This window comes from Hemibagrus wyckioides, linkage group LG25 (genome assembly GCF_019097595.1).
Source record: "Hemibagrus wyckioides isolate EC202008001 linkage group LG25, SWU_Hwy_1.0, whole genome shotgun sequence".
Taxonomy (NCBI): Eukaryota; Metazoa; Chordata; class Actinopteri; order Siluriformes; family Bagridae; genus Hemibagrus; species Hemibagrus wyckioides.
Window position 1 is genome coordinate 10,370,663 of NC_080734.1, and position 27,729 is coordinate 10,398,391.

Below are 27,729 nucleotides of genomic sequence, written 5' to 3' on the forward strand. Positions count from 1 at the left end.
ATACAAAGATCACATCCTGGATATGGATGAAAATGCATATACAGTTACAGTGACCTACAGATGCTATGTGACAGACAGGATGAGACAGGATGTCTTAATGTTCCGTGTGAAACTCGGATTTACTTTACAGATACAAAGCAGCATCTACTGTGTCTCCTAGACCACTTTAAATTAAAAAACAACCCCAAATTTTACACAGTTCTTTTGTTCTGTTTTGGTCAACATTAGTTCTTTTTCTCCCCAGCAAAAAGTATGGCAAAAGCTACAACTTCTATGTACATTAAAAATATTTGTTCAGTTCATTAACTTAAACATACAGAAGTTACATAAAGATGACCAGTCTTCATATATATATATATATTTAAAAATTCTAAATATAAATGACATAAAATGATTCTATTTTTCCTCTAACAAATCTTGACACTATATCCCTCAGGAAGATACCCAAACATGTGAACAGGTATTGTGACAGTTTCAATATATAATTTCTCATAACCGATATGAAGATATGATATTTTTGGGAAGTACTTTTACAATTAACGTCAAATGATGAGTTCAATGAGACATTCATCAAAAAATGAACAGAACATGTGGGTTAAGGTTGTGCTATATTAATGGTTGCAAGTTTGAGAAAAGAAAGAGAGAATAGAAAGGGGGAAAATGTAAGAGGGCTACCAGCAATTTTCCCCTCTCCCATCACGCCCCCAACAGCTTCTTGACCACGTATCCAGGGATGGAGTAGAGAAAGAGACCGAGGAGCAGGAGGAGCAGCAGTAGTGCCAGTGTCTTCAGGATCAGCCAGCGGTAGTGGTGCCATATGAAGTATCGTATGGACTTCAGGGGGTTCAAGAACCACACTAGACTGGTGTCCGGACGACTATTTCCAGAATGGGTTTTTAAAAAATGAAGGTGATGATCGGGTAAGGGTGAAGGAAAGAATGGAATGATGATGGACAGTGGAAATGATAGAAAGAAGAAATGTTAACAGGATACAGAGAAGGGTGTCTGTTTTCTATATCGAAGAAGGAACCTTTTTTGCATGTATAAATGGCTTGGCAGTCTGATATATTACCAGTGAATGACACTAGTGCTAATTTCATATGATAAAGTCAGGATTTTTATTGTCCTTAAATGACACAGATATGGATAAACACATAAATTATACCGGTGTCAGATATTTAGATTTGTCAGAAGAGTGTGTATGTGTGTGTAACGTCTTACTTTGGTTTTTCCAGTGGTTCTGGCTCATTCCTTCCCAGGCCAACAGGATTTTTTTCTGCCTCCTCTGCCGTCAGTAGATGGAGCTCTGCTTCCACTTTACCCTATGAAGAGAATTATTAATGATGGCTATGGCTCAGTTGAATAGCTGGAGATTATAATAAGCACCATTAGAAATTTTCTTATTGTAGTATTATATTTGTAAAAGCATACAGGGTTTGACACTCATGTCTCACCGTCAGCTCAGGCTCATCGTTCTCATTTTGTGCCATAAAAGGCCACCAGCCCTTCACTCTTTTCTGTTTGAAGATTGAGATGGTCGGCAGATCCTGCTCATTAATAATCATGTCAAGGGAGCACAGCTTTGATGATTTGGCTCCTCTAGGAAACCGGTTCAAATCTAGCTCAATTGCACCTGAAAAAAAAAATGTGTGAACGTTTTTTCAGCCTTCCCTGGGTGAAAGACATATTACACTGCAGGTAGCATCTAAGCCTAATGAGGAGATCAAAAACAGCTTCATATTACACAACCTAAAAAAATGTGTTTTTACTTGAACACTCATTTCTCATACCCAAAAAGTCATCTGCAGAGAAGTGGTCAGCGTCCCACACTTGCAGGGTGAGACGGGCAGGAATCTTGTATTCTGTCTCATCCCAGGAGAACAACGACTCTTTCTTGGAGACCACGATTTTCTCCTCAGCCTCGAGATAGTCAAATGGATACACAAAGCGCCAGTTAAAGTTTCCTTCTCCAGTCAGAGAGTGGTAGTGCACATCTGTGTCCTGCTTGTCTTCTGTTTGGCCTTTCAGCCAGCTGGTGCAAAAAGGCCAATTTTAATAATTAGACATTTTTATTCAAGCTATTTCCAACGATACACATATAAAGCAAACTGTAAAGCATTTAGATTTTTAGTGAAACAAACTGTGCAGACATTTAAAGAGTTCACCTCCTGGAAGAAATAAATTTGCTTTCTTTTTAAAAATAAATGCCGTCATTTGTGATTCAATTAATTAAACATGATTTTACATACGATTACCTAATTTATTTAAACAGGCACTACTGTTCCAATTAGTCTAGAAGATTTTCTAATGAATTAACAGATTTGCTAAACATTGCCTATTAAAAAGGAACCAATATTGTGCAAACTTTTCTAATAGCATCTAATGTGTTTTACATAACCAAAATAAAGAATAACAATGAACAGAACATATACACCGATCAGGCATAACATTATGAGCACTGAGAGGTATGAATAACACTGATTATCTCCTCATCATGGCACCTGTTAGTGGGTGGGATATATTAAGCAGCAAGTGAACATTTTGATCTCAAAGTTGATGTGTTAGAAGCAGGAAAAATGGACAAGCGTAAGGATTTGAGCGAATTTGATGAAGGGCCAAATTGTGATGGATAGACCACTGGATCAGAGCATCTCCAAAACTGCAGCTCTTGTGGGGTGTTCCCAGTCTGCAGTGGTCAGTATCTATCAAAAGTGGTCCAAAGAAGGAACAGCGGCAAACCAGCGAAAGAGACATGGGCGGTCAAGGCTCATTGATGCATGTGGGGAGTGAAGGCTGGCCCGTGTGATCCGATCCAACAGACGAGCTACTGTTGCTCAAATTGCTGAAGAAGTTAATGCTGGTTCTGATAGAAAGGTGTCAGAATACACAGTGCATGATGGGTCAGGGCTGTTTCGGCAGCATAAGGGGGACCAACACAATATTAGGCAGGTGGTCATAATGTTATGCTTGACCGGTGTATTGATTTATTTTGTGTTTATATCATATTTTTAAATCAGATTATTATCATGTTTTGCAGCGTAACTCACTATTACTCTTTATGCACAGTTATGTGTGTTTGGCAAAGTTCTGATTCACCATAGGTGTCACATTATGCTTTTCAAAATTAACATAGAACATCTCCTTAGCCTTTATCCGTTACAGTATGTCATACTGGTCAGTGAACCTCTTTCCTTTGGGAAATGCACTCTAAGAAAATGTCATCCATGAACCTCTTATAGATGGGTGAATCAGCAGCACTGACGTTTTTGTTGACATTTTATCACAGATACCACATGATACACAGTACAGCAGTACACCATAAATATGAAAAGTTGTGTAAAGGAAGAACTAATATACAGTATTACTAACAGTAGACTAATGCATTCTGACACTGTTATGCAAGCAGTCATGTGTCAAATGCAGGAGATTCAGAATTTAACTAATATGTTAGTCCACTGTTTATGTAATAGTTGTAAGGGTAGGGAGAGAGCATATTATATATATATGGAGGCCTGAGAAAACCCTCACACTCAAACACAAATGTCTCCAACACAAGTATATTTAATTTATATATATTTATATTTAAGTTATAACATATCTGGTCACTCCCAGCATTCACTGTGTGAAGCCAGACTTTGTTTTAACCACTGTATTTGTTAAAATGGGTTTTTTTTGCAAGAAGAAGCCTAGACAGGTTTAATAACTAAATAAAATTTTTGACAATTTGTTTTGTAGAAATATATTTTCATGCATTTTTGGCTGTTTGGCAAGAATCCAATTACAGTAAAACCTTACAGATTTTCCCAGACCATCACATATATAATGCATATGGGCTTTGCAGAAATAAATGCAAACTATACATTTCTTTTCATGCACAACAACCATATTTGGTGCTTTCATGCACTGTGGTTGGGAGATTTGTGAACCCTGAGGTATCTTGGGCCCTGCTGTTTTGACAGACCAGGACCTTAATACTTAATGGAATATTCATAGATTAAAATAAACATGTAGTTAACTATTAAGACTTTTTGGCTTCTAATGTTTAATATTCTTGATGATAATACACGTCACTACTGTTTAAATGTAAAGCTGAGGTGAAATGAAAAGCTAAAGTCAAGCTTTGGTTAGCTTGTGTGTTTTTTTAACTAACATGTTGGCTATAAATGAGCAGTCAAGCCATGCATTTGGATCGTCTTTACCCCCTGACATAGATGTCAGACATCTTCTCTCCTGTCATGAAAGCATCGTCTTGTAGAACTACGTCATCAGTGTTCCAAATAATAACGCGAAGCTCAAAGCTAGACAGCACAGCAATAACGCAGGGGATGGGAGAGCAAGAAAAAACAAACATACAGACAGAAAAGAAAAGAAAAGATTAACCACACATTTCACACGCCAAACCCATACCTACCTCCTGACAAAAATGTCACTGGATTTTTCCCCTGTGAAGTAATCATCGTCTTCCAGAATTACCTCGTCAGTATTCCATATTATTACCCTGAGCTCATATCTGGTAAAGTGTTAAAGGGAGGGGGGGGGAGAAGGGGAGGACATGTGGTCATCTAAATATATAAATATAAGTTTCAAACACCATAATGGCTTAGACAGCATCAGAGAGGAAAGCAGATAGAGGACAAGAAGGAAAAGAAAGTGCCAAGTTCATTTGGAGTCATCTTGGAAGACTTACTGAAATTAAATCTTCAACAAAGAAAGAGGAATATGAAAAGTGCTATGGCAGAGAAGAGAAATCATTACCTACAGCTGTTGCAATGTCACGGTTTCACGGTTAGTTGTGGTTTATAATTAGATGGTTACCTCACTGTTAACATTTTAAAATACATTTCCATCTATTACTGTGTACATATTTTCCCCTATGATCAAGTATAGTTGCTTACTCCAACTATAACCTCATCCTTTTTGTGCCAAACCCCAAAAACAGTAGGTTTGATTTCTTAACATCCTCCTTCTAGACCCATAAACCTACCATACCCACCTATGTTACTCTGAGACCTTTGGCATATGTAACCTTCTAATGTTGTGAAGATCTTATAATGCTACTCATCTACAACTTACAGTATGTTTGCAACATGTCTGTATCTTACATGATGGATATCAATTGTTTGTTGGAAGAAATTGGCATAAAAACTACATTAACCTACTATCTATTTTTGGATAATCAGTTTTATCTATTTCATTTCATTTCATTGTCTGTACCGCTTATCTGATCTATTCTCGGGTCACGGGAAGCCTGTGCCTATCTCAGGCATCATCGGGCATCAAGGCAGGATACACCCTGGACGGAGTGCCAACCCATCGCAGGGCAGGTTTTATACATTACCAGGCTAATTTTATTTTATGTATGATTTTCATTTTAATTTTTTTTGACTTAGCAAGCTGCCAATCCTGGAAGTCACTCCCTCTTTCTGTGATTTTTGTATGATTTGCTTTTGTGTTACATAATAAGGATGTGCAAATAAATTTTTTGTAGCAAAGAAATGGTCATTTGTTTTTCCATTATACTAGGTCATCACAGACAGTCTTTAAAAAACTAAGAGCGTCGATATGACTAAGTAAAAAATAAAGAGTATATGTAAATAGCAATGAGTAAAGAAGTCAACTCCATGTTACACACTTCTTTGGTTTTCGTGGTGATATGTCTAAGGCTGGTCCTGGTGCAGGTCCATCCTTTGGGAACATGTCGACCCACATCTCAATTCGTCCCTGAAAGGTTTGTAAAATCCAACAGAGAATAGGATGTGTTAACTGTCTTTGTCAAATATCACTGGCAACCAGGACTCCTGTGTAGAATAAACAGAGTGATGTTAAGGCACCTGCTCTATGCCTGCTTTCTCTGGGTGGAGAAGAGCCCTGGTCTCTACGTGCTCTGGGATGAGTTTGCAGCCTACTTGAGGCATTTCCTCCCAGTGCTTTAGTGCAGTAAGTGCCAAATGTTCATCTGTTTGCTTCTTCAACCCTACACATACACACACATATAAAAATATATATCATTGTTGATACACAGTATTTCAACATATATGAAATATGCTTAATCACTGACTTTAACCAATCCAACCCTTCACAGATATTAGACATTTAAAACAAATTCCAAATTCCATTTCCTGTAATATTCCCTTTAATAACTCACCATTTTCATCTTCGATTTCTGTCGGCGCCAAAAAGACACGGTTTGCAACCTTGACTCTTCCACCTGGGCCATAATGTGGCCCATCCAACTTGCCATCCTTGCACAACTTAGCAAGTATCTGAGAGGGTTTCTGAGGATCTCGCCACACATTGTATCCATGGCTATGTGCATAAAACAAATCACCTGAAATGTTTGCTGAGAGCTCACAAAATAGGAAATGCACCGATGTTAAGGCAAAACTGATGCTTACAGAGAGTAGGTGGATGCTATGCCACAGGTAGCTCTGTGTTTACTGTATAAACGGTTCTCCAGATCAATCTTGGTCTCTCCAATCAGGTCATCAGTGCCAACTAAATCCCAGTCAAATATCGACACTGTCAGCATCGACTCCATGGGAAACATGGCCTCAATGTCAAAGGACCTTAAAAAAAGAATACATTATTTTCTTTTGTTTGGTTTTGCCTGGAAATTTTCAGGGTTCTCTCTCGCAACAAATGTAATATTCTAATTATGAATTTTATGATACATCTAAAACTGCTCTTTCGTTATTTTCACCATTTCAAAGGTTCACACTTTCATACTCACTTCCCAAAAACAGGGTTGAGTTGCTTTGAGATGTAATTCTCTTTGTCCCTGATCTCTGTTTTTCCTAGCTTGATTACAATGTAGGGATCAGCTTTACCATTTAGATCAGTAGGATGAAGGTTTGTTGCCTAGAAAGAAAGGTTTTTACAGCTCAGTAATAATGGAAATAGGTTAGTTGAATGATGGTTAAATGCTCATTAAATTAGGATCTTAAGAAGTCACTTACCCTAACAATGTAAATCCTCACTAGGACATTAAGGGGATCATTATGTGGTATATTCTGAAACATCCCCATATTGGGATCAAATCCAGGCTCTTTGGTGATTTCTTCTGAAAGGGGTAGCTTGTACACACACAGTGAGCCCTAGGTCAAGGGTCAGAGAAAAGGAAAGAGGTTAACAATACCCAACAAACAGCGCTTTTTTCCAATTTAGAATATCTGGTTTGCCTGGCTTGAAACAACTGATTATACTTTGAATCGACCCATGATGCGGTCATCATCCATAGCAGCATTGTCATCATCATCTCCAGCCTTTCCTTTGTACAGGTTGAAGCTGTGAAGCCAGTCCTCAAATTCATCATACTCAGACTCCAGCTCTTTATTGTACACCTAAATATGAACATATACGAATAAGAATTTTTTTGGGGGAAATAAGATGTATTTTAAACATAACTTAAAAAACTTTACATAAGAAATAACTGTTGTCAATGAGACACTGACACTGACCATAAGCTCATCCACTTTGGGTTTGGCAGCTTTTTTCTCCATTCCTTCACTATTGCTCTGATTCTTCTTCTTGTCCTTCTTGGCTTTGTTTTTCTCTTTAGTCTTGGAGCCTTTCACATGAGATTGATCAACTCTGATTTCTGAGGTTAGGTTTGAGGAATGAGAGGCGAAGATGGGAATGGAAGGAGATGGACAGCATGGAAGATGGCATTAATCTTACATCTTTCCAAGCCATGAGAGTTAACATTTATAAAAATGAAATATGCAATAAATATATTTACAAAGTCATTAATATGCATCTTGTCAGAATCGAAGTGTTTGTTTACAGACGTATTAAACTGAAGTTTGCCTGGAGTTAACTTTCATGGCAAGAAATATGTATGTGAATACAATGGCATACTACAATAATGTGATGGCAACAAACATACATGGGATGGGTAAAGTAATGGTGTAGAGCGTGATGCCATAAACACTGCCTTGGTGCATTTTGGTACAGTTTACAGTGCCATGTTTATGCTAATGTTTTATTTTGTTTACCAGCAACTTCTGCAGCAATCTCCATGTCCTCTCGCTCTTCTGCCTCAGCTAAGGCTGCTTCTTGAGCACGCAGAGTCTACAGTAAAATAACAAGATTTCATAAAAAGCACTTTTCTTTTTAGCTTGAGGTCAAAGAACACCAATACAGATTTTCCCACCTCCATCATTGTCTCTATTGAGGCAAAGTATTTTGACCACCAGTCCAATATGCTCTCGTCTTGTTCCTCTTCCTCGATCTCCTCTCCCTTCTTTTTTTTCTTCTTTTTCTTCTCTTTCTCCTTTTCTTCCTCATTCTATTAGAGTGAATGATGACTTAGCTGCTAGCCTTAAAACAGTTAAAACCTACTGTTTTTTTAACCAACTATAAATTACTATTGATTATATGCTTTACTTTATGAGGAAGAAAAGATGACAAGCTGTTACCCATTACAGACAAAAGCGTTTGAAACTAAACACATGCGGTGACTTACCGAATCAATTTTAACAACAGCATCAGAGGTCTACAGAGAGGGGGCCACATGAAACAAACATCAAATCACAACATCTGAACAAAACACACAATTACACTCCAGCAGAACAATAAAAACAACACTCAGAATTACAACTAATGTATCTCGTACTAACCTGGACATGCAAGCATACTCGTGCAGTACACACAAAACACTGTGTCATGCTACTTTATAGTTACTTTATGTAGATTTTAAAAGCCATCATGAAAAGACTCACAGGATCCAGTTTGACCACAGTGTCCATCTTCTTAACATTGGTCTCCGGGTTCACGTTGATCACAATGTCACCTGTGGAGTGAGAGAAGGGGCGGGTGCAGGGTTGGGAACGGGATGTCCCATTGGTAAAAGTCATGAGGCCATTGGCCAGTCTAGCTGTAGTGGCCAGCGTCATGTGTACATGAACAGTTAAAAGCCAAATACCAGTAGAAAAGAACAGGACAGTGCCACCATTGCAGTTCAGAAAGAGGACAAGGTGGAGACAAAAGTGAAGAAAGGGAATTAGCTTGGTACAGGAAAAAGAAAGTGTTCAAACTTGCATGCACTATATAAAAGGATACAATCCAGCTAACAATTTTAGCTTAGCATGTTTTCTCAACATTGCAGTTACAAGGAACTTAGTTCTCCAACTGTCACCTTTTCAAGAAGTTTAAGAACATTTTACATAATGTTTATAAAGGTCCCACAATATGCCTGCAGCATTTAGTTGTAGAAACTTTAAGAGTAATTTTTCCAAGATGCTTTTTGTTTAAAAAGGAACACTTGGGTAAATAAACTATAATTACAGTGCAAGTTTTATAAAATGCTTTGCTGAAACTTTGTGTTAGCTGGAAAGCCACTCAGAAGAGCAAGACTCAATTTCTGAGTTGAGGAACTCAAAATTTATAGAAAGATAAAAAGCTTTGCCAAATGTTTTTAATCACCTGTATTGGCCCAATTGTTAGCCTTCTTATCTGGTGGTGTGTAGATAAACTTGCGAAGGCTGGAGACAGCATGTGAGCCCACTAATGTGTAACGTCCAAAAGCTCTGCAATCCACCACTCGAATATTCAGAGGAGGATGGAGTAACTCATTCTCTGGTAGGTCCTGCAATATAAGATTTGGTGATACCATTAGTAACCCAAGACGCATGTGAAAGTAACAAGCATCCCATCTGACAGCGTAATGTATTTTACAGGTTCTAAAAGGTAGGCTTTAGTGTTATAAAAATATGTTCCTGGGGTGTTTGAATAAATTTAGTGTGCCATTTTTTCCCACTGATATTACAGATAACAAAATGCAAATATTCCAAAAAAAGAAGGAGTGAAACCAAAGACATGTTTAAAAGAGACGGATATAAGCCAATAAAGAGGTGAAACCCGGCAAAATGACGAGCAGCTATTAAATATATTAAGTGAAGCCTGACTATGCAGTGGCTTAGGTGATATATATACAGTATGCATTTTAGGAGGGCAGGGGGTTGGGGGGGGGGGCAAGTGTTTTACAAAACATGCTCCAAGCACCTAGAAAATTTGACAAACATTCAGAGTACTGAAAACATTCTGCTAACCAAAACCACTGTTAGTTTGGATGTGGGCTATTTCCATCAGAGTGAACTCACCACTTCAAACCATTTCACCAGAGTGCTGAAGTTTGGATTTTTCTTGTAGTTTTGAATAAGGGCTGATTGGACCCCTTTTCCAGCACACTCAATGTCCACACGAGGTTTGTCCACATTCGTCAGGTTAATCCTCTTTATGTCCCTCAGGCCCCAGAAGAGAATCTACAGAGTGATGGAGAGGCTCAGTCTGACACAGTCATTAAAACATACTAACCCTACACAAGAGGTCTGATTATGGGCAGTGTGTAAATTTGTTTATTGAGATTTTCACCTCTATACGGTATTTGCTAAGGACAGGCCGTATTCCCAGAGGCACCGGTAGTATGGGGCCGTGGTCTTCATCATTTGGCCCATCAAGAGGGGGGAGATCTTTTACTCCTGCTGGCCCGATCTGTGTACGGGAAAGCATTCAGTAACACAAACTACATTCTCCTCGAAATACAGCAGTTATGTCTTTCACCATCCAGTGTAACAGCCAGAAGGCAGATCAAATCAGTGGAGTGGAGTTTAGTCAATTACAGAAAAACAGAGAACAAACTGCAAGGAGGTGGTTTAAAGAAACATGGACAGTTTTCTGTGAGAAGCACCTAGAATGTCAGGGACTGCAAGCTTTAAAATAGTTCTCAAACTTTTCAGACAAAAACTGTAATATAAATTCCACAGATCTCTTGTTTAAGAGCTTAATCAAACAATTCAAATATTAAGCACATTATCTAAATGTGTGTAAGAAATACCACTATTCTGAATATTTTTTTGGAATTGTAAGGCATTTTATTCTAGAACATTAAACTTACATAGGAGTAATGACCATTTCTATGTCTTTACCTGTAGAAGCTCAAACGCAGCCAGCAGCTCTCCTGCAGTGGAGTTTCCTCTAAAGATCTGGTAGTACTCTAACTGGGGTGGGAACCGTGGGGGGCCGTAATGCTCGTCAACCATCTTAGTTAAGGGCTTGGCAAAAGTTCGCCCAATGAACTCTGCTTTTCCCTGAACATAATACACACATATGACAATCCATTCATAGGCAATGGAGGTTATACCCCCCAGATATAATTCTGATATGAACTAGAAATATACTGTATATACTTACATACATAAATCCACTTAATTAACTGCGATAAAATTTTAATTATATCAAGTGCTTTAATAAATGTTTCGGAAATGAGGATTTTGTGTTGCGTTATCAAGAAGTACTTTCAAGCATGAGACAAAAGCAAATAAGTACTCAAAAGCCATGCTGCTCTTTTCATTGCAATATTGCTCTTAACTCCCACACTCATTACAGCACCAACACCATAAGTGCAGTTAGAATAATTTAGACTAAAACTTAAACTACAAATAAAACAAAAATGAACATACCTTATCGCAAAGAGAAAGGAATTGCAAGGAAGTGAGGCAAAATGAGCCATTTGAGGGCAATTGCAGTAGTGTCAGTGGAATTATGCTATATACTGTTCAAGAAAAACTTTTCTTTGGGTCTAGACATGACTCAGCTTACATATCAAATGCCTAGTGATGCTCAGATACCAGGCATTCTCTAATCTTTTACAGCCAGATGAATTCTACAGATGACTCCCATGGTCCCAGTACAGAACCCGGTATTTTAAGAAGATAATTCCAACAATTATAAAATGAAAGACACTAAGCAGAATTAAGTTAAATATAAAACAATAAAGTTATATTCAAGTTGTCTTTAAACATTCTGGTTTGGATTAAACACATTTAATTCAAAGGACCTGTCAATATAATCCCTTAAAGATGTTAAAGTTATTAATAACAGTTATAATAGAAGTTTATTATACGTGGCAATACTTTAAAAGAAAAACTAAAGTTGTGGCTAAGAACTATGGGCATAAACCAAGGTTTCTCTGCATAATCAAGCTTTTACATCAACACTGTCATTCAACAACAAGGCAGGGCCAGAGTTAAACAGGAACAAACACCGACTCAGGACAATGGGAAAAAAATTTAAATGGGAAAAAATTTCGATAAACTTCTGTGAAGTGAAGGTTCATTACAGTCACTAAAAATACAAAAGTATCCTGCATTAGAGCTCAGTTTAACTCTAATAATTACACGCATACTGTACATAAATCAAAACCTTACCACAGTATCCTGGTCATAAATCTCTATGACAATGATTGGAGGATCATCACGGAGTTCACTGGCTTCACCATAAAGCTCAACGTTATCAAACACCAGCAACTGGTCCCATGTTGGACAAAGAGTCTCACTGAGCACCTGAAACAACCAACAAGACACAGACATTAATTCAGTAAAACATACACGTATGTGTAGAAAATACAAACGTGTACAGCATAGTATGCAGCAGATCTCATTAACATGAAAAGAAATCCATAAATCCATAGGTAAATATTACAGAGAAACACACCTCTGTGACTTGGCTGTATGTGGAAAAGAAGACCCTGGCGAAAGGATCAGACAGGCCACTATCATCAGCAGCAAACAGGCTACGAGCCTGATACATGTGAGCCCTTAGCTGGAACACTTGCATACCTAAAGAAGGACATGGAGGCTTTAAAACCAATAAAAGCTCATACTAATTGCTGTAAAGTAACTCTATAGTATACTAAATCCAAAATCCATTATATAACTAATAAAGTTGTATAAGATCATTATTAGTGATGTGACAGGGATAATTTAAGTTCTAGAGAAAAAAAAAATCTGGAAAACAGTGCATAGTTTACAGTGTCAGCCAACAATCTGTTCTACTGACAAGAAAAAATTACAGATCCACTTATAATTACTAATTTAGCATAAAAAATAGTCCTCTTATAATGTTATTAAATGAAAAGCTAAGGTAATAAAACTTTCTTTCTTTCTTTCAAAAAATAGTAACTAAAAGCTTTCAATCAAACTAAATAGCCAACACATTCATTTTGCTCTGATTTCACTTGCTTGTGAAGTCTCTCAACACACAGACTTGAGAAAATATTTACTGTTATAGACGAGGTTAATGGGAGGCACCGACTGCAGGCCTGTGCCTTTAACTGCTTTGTTTTCCTCAAAGCCACTGGGCAGGCCACTCAAGAAGTCCTTCCTTTGTTTGTTCAGACCAAGCCACAAGTACAATTCCATCTTAGCTTGAACTGTCCATCCAGCTGGGCCAAAACTCTTCTTTCCAGGCAACTGCATACAATGATCGAAACTTTATTAACAACAGTATAAGAGTTTCATTAACTCCAGCATACAGCTAACAAATCTCAGTACTATGTAAACAGCTGTACTGATGGACTATTATCTCCTTTAAAAGCTTAAAACTAAAGGAATTTCAAACAGGACAAAACATATTTTAGTGAGATAGAAGGAAACAGAGGGACTTACCCGGAGAAAGACAGCTTTGACTTTTCCACAATCTTTACCCATCTCTTCATCTACAATTGAGTAGAGGATGTTTTTTGAAGGAATGCGTGCGTATGCTATACGCTTGTTGTTGCTTATCATCCATATGAATACATCAGGAATACTGTGCTGTGGCTGAAAAAAAAAACCCAAAACAGATATAAAATATCAACGTGAAATAATGCTAAAATGTCAGAAGTTGTCATTCATCTAACCTCATCAGCCATGAACCGGAGCTTCTGCAGGAAATTCTGGGCCTGTTTTAGTTTGTCTCGTACAGTGTTCTTCTTCACTTGTGAGCGCATGGTCTTGGCCTGCTGGGCCATGCTCTCCTACAAACATCACAGCAATGCACATTTAGCTCATTATGTTTGAGTTTTTATTAATTCTACATGGTGGGTGTGTATCATGTAAATATAATGGTATACCATCTCTCTTAGACAGGACTTCAGCCTTTCCCGATCCAATTTGGTTACACCAGACTGATTCTGATCTTTATTGGCCAGGGTGACAAATCGACTGTCGGAACAAAAACAGAAAATGAGAAGTTCCTAAAATAAATAAATTGATTGTATTCATTAGATAAATCATAGAATGTCATTCATAAAGCTGCTGTTGGTGGTTATTGTTTACTAAAATAGGGCAAATAATTGCACAAATTAGACTGGTCAGAATATGTGTATTATTTAGGTTCAGCATAACATCTCAGGTAGTTCAGGTTATAACATGAATGATACCATTAGTTTATTCTTGTTTGTTTTAGTTTTACTAACAGCTTAGATGTCCGTTATCATTTAAGATAAATAATAATAATAAACAACATTATAAAGGGTTGTTGCTTAACAAAGCAATCCTTATAATATGTGAAGTTTGTTAGGATACATTAATTTAATATTACAAATTATGAGTCTTGGTTGTACGCATTGTTAGTCTTCAATAAGCTTTCTGTTTTTCCCATTAAATTACAATCTGAAGTGTGTGTGTGTGTGTGTGTGTGTTGAGAGATGGCATCAGCTTGTCTCTCAGATGGTCCACAACATTAAATCTAACTATAAATCATTAAAATGTGCAGTGTGTCGTTAATGAATAAATTAGATATTGTAATCATTGGCAAATCCCTGTGGGTCAATCATAGTAACACGCTCCAGATTGTACTGTTATAGGAACATAATGCAGTCCACTGGCACGCTGTGCCACATCACAGGTTCATGCACACATACTTGCAGCCAGTGCTCAGTTCCTCCAGAACACCCCTCAGTCTGCGTTCAGGATAAGCCTTTTCTGTCTTCATAATCTCCTGAACATCATTCAGACCCTCTTCCTATCAAACAAAGACATATCCTGAGCTTTGAAAAAATATTTCTTCACCCTGTAAAAATGTCTTCTTTTTTTCAATTCTAGAAAACACAAAGACAAATTGTCTCACCAGTTTATCTGCAATCTTGTCCATGATATTCGAGTTGTAGAAACGTCTTCTGTGATCTTGCCACCAACTCTTGATGTAGATACAAGGCTTCTTTTCAAAATATGGCAAATGGAAGTAATTGCTGAAAATATAAAATGCACACCGTGGTGACAGGGCTGCAGTGGTAAATAATACAATAATCAAATGAACTGATTCACGTAGAAGGAAAAAAAAGAATAGAAATATTAATAGAAACAAAAATGACTGAAGCCTGAATAATAATTAGATTTGATGATCTCTGGACTAATTTGTGCTTAATGGTATTTTCAGAATCTCAAAACTCTGCCTACATCTTTCTCAAATGACAATTACAAAAATTCAGTTCACTACCCCCATCATTTTATTGCTAAATTATTTATTTAATACCACTGGAAGGATGTGTCCACATGCAGCATCCCCCAACACATCTACATGCTTTTTTTATCCTTTGATCTTTAACCCCAGCTCTGCTCAGCATCTGCTCTGTTCTCTTAAGGCTGACCTGTCAGTGATTACAGGCTTCATGGGAGGAGTAGAGGACACTGATGCCAGCTCCCCATCCTCCTCAGCCTCTTCATCACTGGAGTTATGGATCAGCTCAGACTCCTCATCATCGCCATCCCCTTTGCCCTTCTTCTTCTTTTTTACTGGCTTGCTCACACCATCAATCTGGTTACCATAGTTACCTAGGAACAGGGAAGGCATAACTGGAAAGGTTATTTGGATCAAAATGCATCTTGTTAAATGTACTTCAGCTGAAGCAAATATTTAAACACCATTATTATGTATGTTTCTGGAACACGAAATAAACCACCTTATCATCAGGATAATATCATTTACCTACCAATAGTGACTTCAAAGTTGATTGGTTTGTCTCCTATCTTCCTGTCAATCATGGTGGCCTCTAAGAAGGATCCAAACAAAAAAAACTCCTCTACTTTCCCTGTTGAAAACTGAACACAAAGAAAATTTGTAGACTCTTAGAAATCACCATATATTTTAGTTGAACAGTGTGATTTTGTTTGCCAATTTTGATTTAACTGAAAAAAAAGCAAAGCACAAAGCAGCGCAACAGGAAACCAATAAATAATTTTTTTGAAAAGGGATGAGGGTATGTAAACTGACTGAAGATCACCATAAAATGCTTTGTGCAAATCTTACTTTAAACACTAAAGCATTAGTTCCCCAATGATCAAGTCAGAGGCAACAGTGGCAAGTAAATCCTCCCTGAGACGACATGAGAAAGAAACCTTGAAAGGAACCAGACTCTAAAGGGAATCCATCCTCCTATCACTGAGAGTGGATAGTGGGATTATAAATCGATACACTATACACATGTAGTAGTGTAGCAGAGTAGTGGTGAAAGGATGTTTTCTATATGGTAAATAAGATCTTTATTATTTATTATATGTATAAGTTATTAGCTCCCAATCTACAGCACTAAGGGGAAATTATTCACTGAAGAAAATGTGAGACTTCACCATAAACTATTTTAGGAAAGTATTTAAGGTATCCATGTGGGACCATCCAAAGGAGCAGCAAGTCAGTTAAAAGTGCAGAAGAAGTCAGGATGATTCAGGATGAATCAGACAAGAGGACCAACAGTAGAAGTGGATCTATGTAGAACTGTGCCAGCTAAACAATAGCAGTGTAATGCCCCAGAGAATAGACCTGTCCAGAACCCACTACTATTTTCCCACAGTTTCCTCTATATTCTATTGAAAAATTCCAGACCAGACAAAGAGAGAAGGAAGAGAGACAGACTCATGAGCAGCTCTCATCCACTTATACTGCCTGATATTACATCTATTGTTGGTCAGGCTGATTATGGCTCAAGTGAGCAAAATCAGTTCATTTCATTATTTTAATAATTTTATTTCTATTCATCATTCCTCAGAGCAATGCAGGAAAAGTGCACCATTATGTTTTACAGTGAAATAACAGACACTGGTTTGCCTCCAGGTTTACTTTATAAAAAGTAAATAAACTGTGAGGTATTGACTAGTTTGTGTCTTGTTAGAGTGTTGCTCTAGGGTATTTGCTGTAACACATTCTGACTCTGCTCCTGTCAATGTCTAGATCCATAAATGTGTTTTCACACTCCGACCCCATTAAACATTCTAAACATCAGAATTAGTATGGAGTATCTCTGTGCAAACCTCTGGAGAAAACCAATCCTCGCCCTTTGGAAAAAGATGGTCCCATGGGCACAAGTGCAAAATGAGATCCAAACCTGAAGATACAGAGCTTTCCTGCTTTTCACACATAAAGTAGCTAGTCCATCTACCAGCATGTTTTTGGATGGAACACAGGAAGATTTGTTATTACATGAGTTCTGGGGGTTTTATTCTCAATAACAAAAATACATTATACTACAATATATATCTTATGATCTAATTATTAGTTGTTCAGAAAATGGAGATCCACTTCCACAATGTAGAAAATAATAAATAAATGAAATATTAAAGTTGATAGATATATTGGTGGATGCATCCAAAATATCTACTTATGTGTAATTACTTTATTTCTGTTCTTATGGGTTCACAACCCTGGTCTCTGTGAACCTGCTGTCCTGCACATTTTAGTGTTTTCCATGCTTTAACACACCCACGTCCACTCAGGAAGAGCTGTTAATCAGCTGATTAGTTGAATCAGTGTTGGGAGCAGAAAAGGACTAAAATGTGTACTCTTGGACCAGGGAACCTGTGCTTTTATATATATGTGTAGAAAAGCTGGAGATATCTGTCAGATGCCACTGTGACAGAATTCTGGAAAACAGCCAAAAATGACAAAAAAGGTTTTGACCAAATGTAGTTTTTTTCTGTCAACTGTAATAAACCTCAATATAAGAAAACATCTATATATTATACCAAAATGATGTGGAAATTCTCTCTCTTCAGCCTATTTTATCAGAAAAAAAATTATACCTCTTTCAGGTCATATGGCAGATTTGGTAGCATGGTAATTACTGCCAAATGTATCTCAGCGGTTTCTGAATACCATAAAGGTAACAGAATTCAGTCTGCTTCTCATTCTCCTGGATTCCACTGTGAACAGCCCACTGTAGTACACACAGAACCTTTTCTAACATAGGAACTTCAGTCTAACGTGGCCAATGGGGCCATAGAAAATGTACCTCTTCGTAAGAGGGAGTCAGGCTTCCACAGGGGGTACTTTTTAGTATCCAAGAGGAACAGGGGGCTGAGTCAAATTTTAGCTCTCCATGACCTGAACAATACTCTGTGAACATACATTTCATACTGAGATTCTGACAGAACACAGGAAGTTTCTCAGGTTTGGGGGCGAAGCTAATTAATAAGTCCTTTTTTTGGACTTTCATATTTCATGGCACATAAACTGCCTGGAGATGAGATGAGCTGTTTCTAGCATTGTTTCTTTCCTACATAACCCTAACTCTAACCCTACTAATGCTGCACCAAGCACTTAAAAAAATATACATTAATTGAAGCCTGGAATGCATTGTGAATAACCAAAATAATGAATTAATGCCTGCAAATATTTAGTATCTTACTTCTGAAACATTTGAGATTGGCTCCACTTGGACCTCAGAGGAGATGTTTATATCTGAAGAGGACGTATCCAAGATCTCCACAGCAAGACTAACAAGGAGACGGGCCCTGAACGACACACCCTCTCCGATCCCCTCGTTTAAGTCCTGGTGCTCATCCATTAGTGTGTACTGGCGTGTGGAGCCATACATGTTCGCCCAGGCTGGCCCCAATGTGGGTAAGAAGCCTAAAGAGGAGACAGAGAGGTGAGCCAAAATGTTTATGCTTCTGGGAAAACACCAATTTCCCTGCTAATGTCTTAAACAATGTACTCTATAAGTAGACCTTCTGTTCCCATTTCAAAGTCTCATACAGTGGTGACAGCATGCCCTTTCCTTGTACCTTTGTCTCCATCATTTGAAATCTTGCGCAGGTCAATAAAATGAGTTCCTATGGCAACATCGTTAACCTTGTCGGAATCCCGGATCTGAACTTTCAAGCGTTTACACAGGGGTGGGAACATCTCAGTGAAGACGAGTTGTTCGTTCCAAATGGGCTCATAGGTGCCCTTCTGGACTGAGGTTTTTCCCTGTGTACACACATACACGTAATGCACATCATGGAAAGGGTCTGCAGCATTAGACACAGTCTATATTGTTGTAAAAGAGTTGTAGGTAAGTAGCACAGAGTACACAAGCATATTAGCTAAAGGCAGCCTATTAATGCTGCTAAAATTTTTTGTTAAGAAAAATGTGATTCCATACTATTAGTGGAAGAAGATTTGTGTATGTATTAATCTGACTGTTGCAACTGGCAATTTAGTAAACTTTAATGATAAAAATTTAAGGCTCTGTTCCAAAATGCATACAATGCACGAAGTATTATAGCTGAATAGTAACAATAAATAGTAAGAACTGTTATATTATTTTAGTATGCAGTACCTTAAAATGTTATTTACCAGGCAGCTGGTATACATCAAACAGAGTATCCAAATAAAACAGCATTTACTTCCAGATTTACAAGTACAGCATGTTGAAATTCTTTTCTCCACCTATCCCAGATTGTAAGTACACTGGGTTCAGGGTGCAGAGAATGAGAGCAGAGAGCAATAACGAGGGCCTCATGTAGCTGATGGAGTTTTTACTCAAGGACCACACATTGACAGATGTTATGGTGTCTACACCCACCCTACTGATCGGTCATCACTAAATATGCAATGTACATCACAGAGTTTACTAATTAGGAAGAAGTCTGCTTTTTCATGTGCAATTAAAATCCATTAGTGCTGGAAAACAGTATAGACTCTTGGGGATTATTCATTAAATCTCCCCACTCTCACAATGCAAAAAGCCGATTCAGCTGAATTTCTATTCATACTGCTTTCTTACTGTGATTATTTGGCATAATATGTTGTTTTATTGGCTTGATGTGTAACACATATCTTATTGCTATCAACAGCTTAATAACTTCCCATCAAGTGATAAACAGTGGAACATGATTTAAAACAATGTTAAGGCAACAGCTTCCTAATAACAAAGAAGCTGCATGTGACACTGTGCCAAGATTAGATAGATGTGTGTTATCAGTGATGCATCCAAAAACTCCTGTCAGTCAGTTTGATTGTGAGATACTATTACAGCCTTACCAAAGGAACATGCAGCTCAGGAACACCATGGGGTTTTTTTTAAAGAAAAATTAATCCTATGCACTGCAACGCTAACAGTGAGCATTCAGCATAGTTGACTTACCTTCTGCCCAGCAAACTGCACTTGAACATAAGGGTCCACAAGGTCTCTGTTGTCTCCAATTAAAGCCTTTTTCACATTGGCCATGATGCTGGCATTCATTTTTGGCAGACCTTCTGCTCGGAAGATCTTCACATAGAAGCGGGCCCACTGCCTTTCTGCTGGGATGCCCTCAGGCACCAGAAGATTCCTGAAAGAATCAGTCTATTATAAGGAAATTTGTTTTGGCTTTGGGGTAAAAAATAGTAATATTCAAAATATATTATATATGTTATATAAATTATATGCATAACTAAGTGCATGGCGATTGTGATTATGACGAAGCTATGTCCTATCCCAAATAAAATGTTTGACTGACAGGTTATCTTTTGAATTAAACTTATTTTGACTATCTGCATAGATTAAACTAAATGTTTTACCCTTCTATGTCATCATCGTCTAACTCATTGGCCTTGTGTGGGGTCTTAATGTTGTCTCCTTTCCCTACCACCGCTATGTCACATTTGACATAGCCTTTGCAGCCTGCTGTGATGTCATCAGGGTCAGTCAGCATGGCCCATTTATGGTAGAACTGGTGCTCTACATCAAAAAGCCATCAAAAAGAGCAATGAAACACTTTGTTTATTAATCCAAAATATCGTAATGTGTCTGATATATTTTCATTTATTACTTACCTGGTTGTGCGTAGATTGTTCCTATGTCCATTTTAAATGTGCCAACTAGTGTGCCACTTCGCAATATGTTTTTGGAATGAATGACCTGCAGGATCATCAGAAGAGTCAGGAATATAATGATCATGTTTAGAATTCTTTTACAAAAACATTTCATATACCAGGGTTTCCCACTATGGCAGATGGAGTGTACTCACCGAAAGCTTCAGGATCTTGTCAAACATGACATCCGGAGGAAGATGGAAGTCAAAGACAAAGTACTAGAAACAGAGCAAGATTTCAGTATGAACATGAATCTATTACTGATTCTTTAAAGTAGTACAATATACACTTTCCAACAGTATGTTTAGGTCACCACAAAGCATTAATCAAAATTAGAGTCTGTCTCAAATGCCATGTCATGAATGTCATAATTTATCAGCTAAAGAATGAAAGAAATACCACCATTTTCAAAATAAATAAATAAATAAATAAATAAATAAATAAATAAATAAAATAAAATAAAATAAAATAACGGACTAAAGAATCAAGATGTTCATTTCAAGAAGTCACCAGCCAATTAAGTTATTTTTGAGACCTACTTGACTTTCACTGATCACTGACGTATTTTAAATGAAAGGTCTATGGACACCACTAACACCATTGAGCCAAATACACAGCATCACTGCATTATTGTCCATTAGACAGATGGTTAAAAATCTTTATTTTTATTAAATATTTAATTATTTGATGAAAAAGTAAAAAAAGACAGGGGTTTTAATGGAAGACGGGGCAGTCTGTTGGATTGTGCCACTGAAATGCAAGTCCAAGGTTGCTCACCTCACTGTAGTAAGGACTGTTTGTTGACTCTTTCATAGACGTATACTTCTTCTCCTCTCCGATCTCCACACACACCAAAGGATCCATGTTTAAACCCATCAGCTGGCGTGCCTCAATCACCATAACACTAATCTGCAAAGCAAATTACATCTTTAATGATAGGAATTATTATAGCTTCCTTTCTCCACAGCTCTGGGCCTGGAGCCATTGCACTATTTACACACACCATCGTGTTGCACACACCATTTCACTATTTAAAAGGTGCCCTGAGAATTCTTTAGCTGGCTATTTGTTCTACTTTTCTAAATTAGTTGAGTTTGAAACCTTCCTTTCACCTAGCTTTCACCTTCTGTTTTGGGGTATTACATTAATCCTTTTCAGATCTACAGATAATCTGATTAGGTTGCTGGGAGGAGAACTTTTTTGCACGGGTTAGTATGAATATATTCCTACACAGATCATTATTATGATTATGAATCCTACACAGATATTATCAGAATTATAATTAGATATTATAATTGATGTTTCCTGGACCAGAAATCATTTTCAGCATCTATCATAGTATTGTTTGTGGATTTCCACTGCAAAACAGAAAGCACGCTAATATCATGAAGCCTAATAATGAAGCCTGGGGAACTAAATTTTGGTTCCTAGTTCCCAAAGTAAGTACCAGAGCCTTCAAATCTCTCCAAACTGTCTTTATATTTTGAAATCTAAATAGTAAGCAGTGAATCCAAAAGTAGTACATAATCTGCAATTTCTTGTGCAAAGGTGTCAGACATGAATAATTTCATGTAAGAATAGGTTTATCAATAGCTAATAGCTATCTTGGGGAGAAAAAAAAACATGAAAGCTATGGGTTATGTTAGAATTCACCTGCGTATCAAAATAAATTTGATTCGAGGAATAAACAAAGCACAGAAGCCAGTCTGAGCATAATTAGAGCTAAATCATCAAAGGCCAGGATTTAATGCAGTGTCTCAAAGCATTCACATTTCAGAGAAAAGTACACATAATCAGCTGTAAACATACAGAATGAACATTTGTTAGTACATTATTAAAAGCCCAGAAATTAAATTAATCATACATAGAGGATTTGTGAGTTGTTAGTCTGACTCTCTTTACTTTACTACATACCTGGTAATCCACAGGCCTTCCTGCAATAGGCTCCATCTTAATATCTGGCTTTGATCTGGAACATATGAAAGGAGATTCATTAAATGATGGCCCTGCACTCTCAAAAAATAAAGGGTATTCATTTGTACCAGTCACTGAGATGGTACCTTTAAACATACACTTTTTGTATATTTTACCTGGTAATTGATGTATAGTGTACCTTTAAAGCTTTACTCTAAAAGGAAATTAAGATACTTTTACTCTAAACTGATATTTATACCCAGAATATATCCACTATCACAGGTAGAAATATAAGTATTAATGGCTCAAAAGATAAATTTATCTAAACCCAAGCAGCAAGGAAAGACACAAACTTCACTAGGTTTAATAGGCCTTAAAAATAACATATTTAAACTCTGAGAGAGGATCTACCTCTTATTGGAGACATTAGTGGTCACTGCAGTGACAGAGGCCAGGGAGATAGTGTCAGGATCACGCTTCATGCCTTTATGGTCAAGATCCTCAGTTTCCAAAATGGCCGGATCATCTAGCCAAAAAAATTAGATCGAAAGGTATAATGCAAGCGTTAACCTTCAGACAGTCAAACACAGCAGTACTGAACAATACAAGAAAGTCATTCCTAATCATCAGGACTCATAATGGAATGATGAGCAGAATGCTTTTAAAGCAGATATAAAGCAGAACCACAGTAATCTGTGCTGCAAATAATCCTCTACCTATAATTGCTGACAAGCATTTAGATGAAAGTCTATTCACTTGAGCTATTATTCCTGTATTTTTCTTCTATTCTAAAATGTTCTATGGCTTTTTAAAAATTCAGCTCTAAATGCGCATTTACCTTTCTTGTGGTTGTCTTTGGAGCTACGGACTTTTCCAAGCTTCATGGCTGAAAACACTCCTTTCCCTGCTCTGAAGTACAAGAATACAATATTAGCTTTAAACATAAAGTCTACATTATATACATCACTTGAGGGTTTACATACTGTATTTAATCACCACTTCCCATACATATCAGATATCCATATTACGTAACGTATACAGACCTTACACCTTAACATAAATACCAAATTTAGTTATTGACCACACAAGGCTTGAAACCGCAGTAATAATAATGACTTTTAAATACATTAAACATATATAAAAAGTTCCAATGCAAAAATATATGTAATCTTTTGCAAAGAATATTGTGGTTGCTGTTTTCATGATGGAAAGTTTTTAGTACACAAATACGTCAGCCATTTCACCTGAGAAAAACCCAGTTACAATAGCACTGGCCTTATCCGGTAACACTGCACTGATATTAAACAGCTCAAATATCAACAGTACTACAAAAGCCTGGTGATGTCACAGCCTGGCTCGACAAATGCATAGGTTTAATAATTAAAGAAGATGGGTAAAGTTGTCCAATTAGGTGCTGATATGGATCAATGTCCAAGAACAGATGAAAGCAATCTATACCACTTTGCTTATTGTTGTTCTTCTTTAAATTAGGGCAGAATTGTCAGATCAAGCTGAATTACTATGGGGAATAAGCCATAAGTAAAAAAAAAAAATTAAATGATGAAGTAGTTCAATAATCAATTATTTGTTTGAGCATCCTGGTTTACATTCTTTAACATTGCATGTTTGCAAATTGTAACATTACAGACAAGAAAAAAACATCTTTTGTAAGTAGTTGAATATCACTAACAAGTGAAATAAAATGATGATGATGATGATGAATTTTATTATTGTTATTTTTCAAATTAATTTATTATTATAACAGTAACAACAACAACAACAACAATAATAATAATAATAATAATAATAATAATTATTATTATTATTATTATTATTATTATTTACTTCATCTATATATATCAATTCTAAAACAAATGCTGCAAATGACCAGAAGCCTGGACATGTTTGTTACAGAAACAGTGCAAATGAACACAATTTGTAGAAAATGTTAGTTCCCAAGATGCTTCAAATATTAATTACATAAACAACAACTTCCTTAATATCCTCCTATCTTCTCATTCAAGAATACAATACAGTATTGTAATGCAAAATAATCCAGTTAAACTTAATGATAATGTTTAGTTTCCACATTTATCATGTGATATTTTCATGGATAACAAGTGAAAATTAGAAATGCACACAACAAACTTGTTCAGAGATTAGATGTTCAGAGATGTTTAGAGATTAGGAGATCAGAGATGTGTGTATTTACAATGTTGAATCCATTCAATAAATGTTCATTTGTGTCCAATATCAACACTATAGCAGTTAATGAAACCCATAATTACTCAGTGATAAATCCTCCAAAAGCACCAAAACTCTGGTCAGAAACAAAAACAAGGCTATAGCATCATGTTCAATAAATTTTTGATCAGAGCAATAAAACTGCTTTAAAGGTAAACAATTAAATAGCCTAAAGTACAAACATACATACCATACACACTGTGAACTTCTCTGCGTCCAAGGGTCCCCTGATAATAGGAACCTGTGAGCAAAGCAGTCCTGAGCAGCTGGCAGACTATGTGTTCATTTCACCTGTCTAATCCACAAAGAGTCAGTACTGGGAGGAAAGGGTCACCAGTGAGCAGGGAACCTGAGATGGTTTTAGTAGAAATAACGGTGCGCGCACACACACACACACACACACACAACCACAACTAAAACTGTGGTCTACAGTTTAACACCAGGAACATTAGCAAAAGAGTGCTTTAGGCAAAAGCAGATATCATGCTGTATCAAAGATAGTTTTTTTTTCTACAAAAGATCCTTTCATGTTCAACAAACACAAACTAAAGCATCACCTTTGGGGTTTCAGGTTAAACTCTGAATAACTTAGAACGTCATTAGACTTTCATTATATTTTAATATGACAATGAGCAGGGCACGCTACCTGAGAAAATCAGATGTTTATTTAAATGTCAGCAGTGTACAAACTCAGGATAGCAGACACTTCCAGGTCAAACAATCCCTAGAGTCTCACAGAGTATCCTGTGATTAACTGTTGATCTCAAGTCCATTTTATTTGTAGATCCTTAATGATCAAGCTATAGTGGCGAGGAAATCTCAGTGTAACCACCGGCCTTCTTCTTTGCTTTCTTATTGTTCTTATTTGTATATAATGTTCGACTTTATACTTTAATTAGATTTCTCATAGTGAACTGACTGTCCTATAATAAATGGGTATATTTGAGTCTGTTTAAGTACAGCGCTCTTCAGTTTAGAGAAAATGTAAAAAACAACACAAAGCCTCCATTTGCCTAGCAGCATGCTCTGTATGATGGAATGCTCATGTCTGACCTGCAGCCATCTGTGGTTGTGAATCAGAAAACCATTTAGGCATAAGCCCGAGGAACTGGAATGAAACACAAGCTACTCTTTTCATATTTCTTATATTGCCATCTGTTTCTCTCTTTTTTTAGATGCCCTAAGACCTTTTAAAAAATGTAGGGATAAAATTAATGATGAAAATATGTTTTGGATAAATACTGCTGTCCCTTTACTGATACATTACCAAAAGGTCCTCACTTTTGTTTAGAATGATAAAGCAACATGATGTACAGGAAATATAAAGAACTTAGTAGTGCTGGCAACTGCTATAACAGGCATTTATCATTAAAAAAGTTAAAAAACAAAACTACTTTACATTAATTTGCATTGTTTATAAGTTAGCTTGTGACTGATCTTAAATACGTCTCCTATTTTTAATACAGGTTTTGTTTTTTTGTAGGCAAAAGCACCTAAAAGTCCAAGCCTTCTGATCTGTTATACTTTTGACTGACTTACAGTCATTCCAAATAGCTTACAAAATAAATGAATAAACATATTAATAAACTATATTAATTAAAAAAAAATCTTTCTTTCTTTCTTTCTTTCTTTCTTTCTTTCTTTCTTTCTTTCTTTCTTTCTTTCTTTCTTTCTTTCTTTCTTTCTTTCTTTTGTTTGTTTCTTTTTTTTTGCAAGACATAGAAGCAGTGATATATACTAAATACAGCCAATTATCTGGGGGGAAAAAAGGAGTTTGTTATTAATTAAAACAAAAATGCTTAGCTACAGCCTAAGGAGAAATAATGCTAGACCTGCTGTATCTCCATTCAACTTTAATAATTCAGCATTTCCAAGGAGTCCTGAATCACCTCCTACATATTGTACACAGTGTTATTTACCACTGTCTATTTTACACACCTGAATGGCTGGTTAGTTTCTTAATCAATGTGCATTTTGCTCTTCAAAATTTAGAAAAATGACTAGAGCATGTCAATTCTCATAAAGGTAACACAAAAAAACCCTGAAAAGTTGAGTAATGATTATTGGCTGATAAAGTGTGTGTATAGATAGATAGATAGATAGATAGATAGATAGATAGATAGATAGATAGATAGATAGATAGATAGATAGATAGATAGATAGATAGATAGATAAAGAGATGGATAGATAGATAGATAGATAGATAGATAGATAGATAGATAGATAGATGGATGGATGGACGGATAGATAGATAGATAGATAGATAGATAGATAGATAGATAGATAGATAGATAGATAGATAGATAGATAGATAGATAGATAGATAGATGGACGGACGGACGGACGGACAGACAGATAGATAGATAGATAGATAGATAGATAGATAGATAGATAGATAGATAGATAGATAGATGGATGGATGGACTGATAGATAGATAGATAGATAGAGAAAGAGATAGATAGATAGATAGATAGATAGATAGATAGATAGATAGATAGATAGATAGATAGATAGATAGATAGATGGACGGATAGATAGATAGATAGATAGATAGATAGATAGATAGATAGATAGATAGATAAAGAGATGGATAGATAGATAGATAGATAGATAGATAGATAGATAGATAGATAGATAGATAGATAGATAGATGGATGGATGGATAGATAGATAGATAGATAGATAGATAGATAGAT

The 27,729-nt window shown here is 36.6% G+C and overlaps 1 protein-coding gene across 4 annotated transcripts in view; it reads right to left on the minus strand.

Moving 5' to 3' along the window:
• otofa (otoferlin a) overlaps positions 1 to 27,729 on the minus strand; it is a 57,724-nt gene that overhangs the window by 1,388 nt on the left and 28,607 nt on the right. Inside the window, exons 6-46 of one of the 4 annotated variants that reach the window (XM_058378555.1) lie at positions 23,627 to 23,697; positions 23,200 to 23,314; positions 22,789 to 22,843; positions 21,652 to 21,783; positions 21,030 to 21,092; positions 20,836 to 20,920; positions 20,581 to 20,740; positions 20,165 to 20,351; positions 18,819 to 19,005; positions 18,440 to 18,663; positions 15,752 to 15,860; positions 15,410 to 15,593; positions 14,890 to 15,010; positions 14,684 to 14,784; positions 13,892 to 13,982; positions 13,679 to 13,795; positions 13,446 to 13,598; positions 13,061 to 13,250; positions 12,493 to 12,617; positions 12,207 to 12,341; positions 10,926 to 11,087; positions 10,372 to 10,491; positions 10,101 to 10,262; positions 9,424 to 9,586; positions 8,721 to 8,791; positions 8,465 to 8,494; positions 8,153 to 8,287; positions 7,995 to 8,070; positions 7,458 to 7,597; positions 7,203 to 7,340; positions 6,957 to 7,094; positions 6,731 to 6,858; positions 6,396 to 6,566; positions 6,146 to 6,306; positions 5,832 to 5,974; positions 5,633 to 5,721; positions 4,412 to 4,510; positions 1,791 to 2,032; positions 1,455 to 1,633; positions 1,222 to 1,322; positions 676 to 877 (exon numbers count right to left, since the gene is read on the minus strand). In XM_058378555.1, the coding sequence (XP_058234538.1) occupies positions 697 to 877; positions 1,222 to 1,322; positions 1,455 to 1,633; positions 1,791 to 2,032; positions 4,412 to 4,510; positions 5,633 to 5,721; positions 5,832 to 5,974; positions 6,146 to 6,306; positions 6,396 to 6,566; positions 6,731 to 6,858; positions 6,957 to 7,094; positions 7,203 to 7,340; positions 7,458 to 7,597; positions 7,995 to 8,070; positions 8,153 to 8,287; positions 8,465 to 8,494; positions 8,721 to 8,791; positions 9,424 to 9,586; positions 10,101 to 10,262; positions 10,372 to 10,491; positions 10,926 to 11,087; positions 12,207 to 12,341; positions 12,493 to 12,617; positions 13,061 to 13,250; positions 13,446 to 13,598; positions 13,679 to 13,795; positions 13,892 to 13,982; positions 14,684 to 14,784; positions 14,890 to 15,010; positions 15,410 to 15,593; positions 15,752 to 15,860; positions 18,440 to 18,663; positions 18,819 to 19,005; positions 20,165 to 20,351; positions 20,581 to 20,740; positions 20,836 to 20,920; positions 21,030 to 21,092; positions 21,652 to 21,783; positions 22,789 to 22,843; positions 23,200 to 23,314; positions 23,627 to 23,697 (5,434 nt within the window). In that variant the 3' untranslated portion in view covers positions 676 to 696. Of the gene's footprint in view, positions 1 to 675; positions 878 to 1,221; positions 1,323 to 1,454; positions 1,634 to 1,790; positions 2,033 to 4,411; positions 4,511 to 5,632; positions 5,722 to 5,831; positions 5,975 to 6,145; positions 6,307 to 6,395; positions 6,567 to 6,730; positions 6,859 to 6,956; positions 7,095 to 7,202; positions 7,341 to 7,457; positions 7,598 to 7,994; positions 8,071 to 8,152; positions 8,288 to 8,464; positions 8,495 to 8,720; positions 8,876 to 9,423; positions 9,587 to 10,100; positions 10,263 to 10,371; positions 10,492 to 10,925; positions 11,088 to 12,206; positions 12,342 to 12,492; positions 12,618 to 13,060; positions 13,251 to 13,445; positions 13,599 to 13,678; positions 13,796 to 13,891; positions 13,983 to 14,683; positions 14,785 to 14,889; positions 15,011 to 15,409; positions 15,594 to 15,751; positions 15,861 to 18,439; positions 18,664 to 18,818; positions 19,006 to 20,164; positions 20,352 to 20,580; positions 20,741 to 20,835; positions 20,921 to 21,029; positions 21,093 to 21,651; positions 21,784 to 22,788; positions 22,844 to 23,199; positions 23,315 to 23,626; positions 23,698 to 27,729 lie in introns of all 4 variants that reach the window. The other 3 variants (XM_058378554.1, XM_058378556.1, XM_058378553.1) reach the window with 3 other exon arrangements.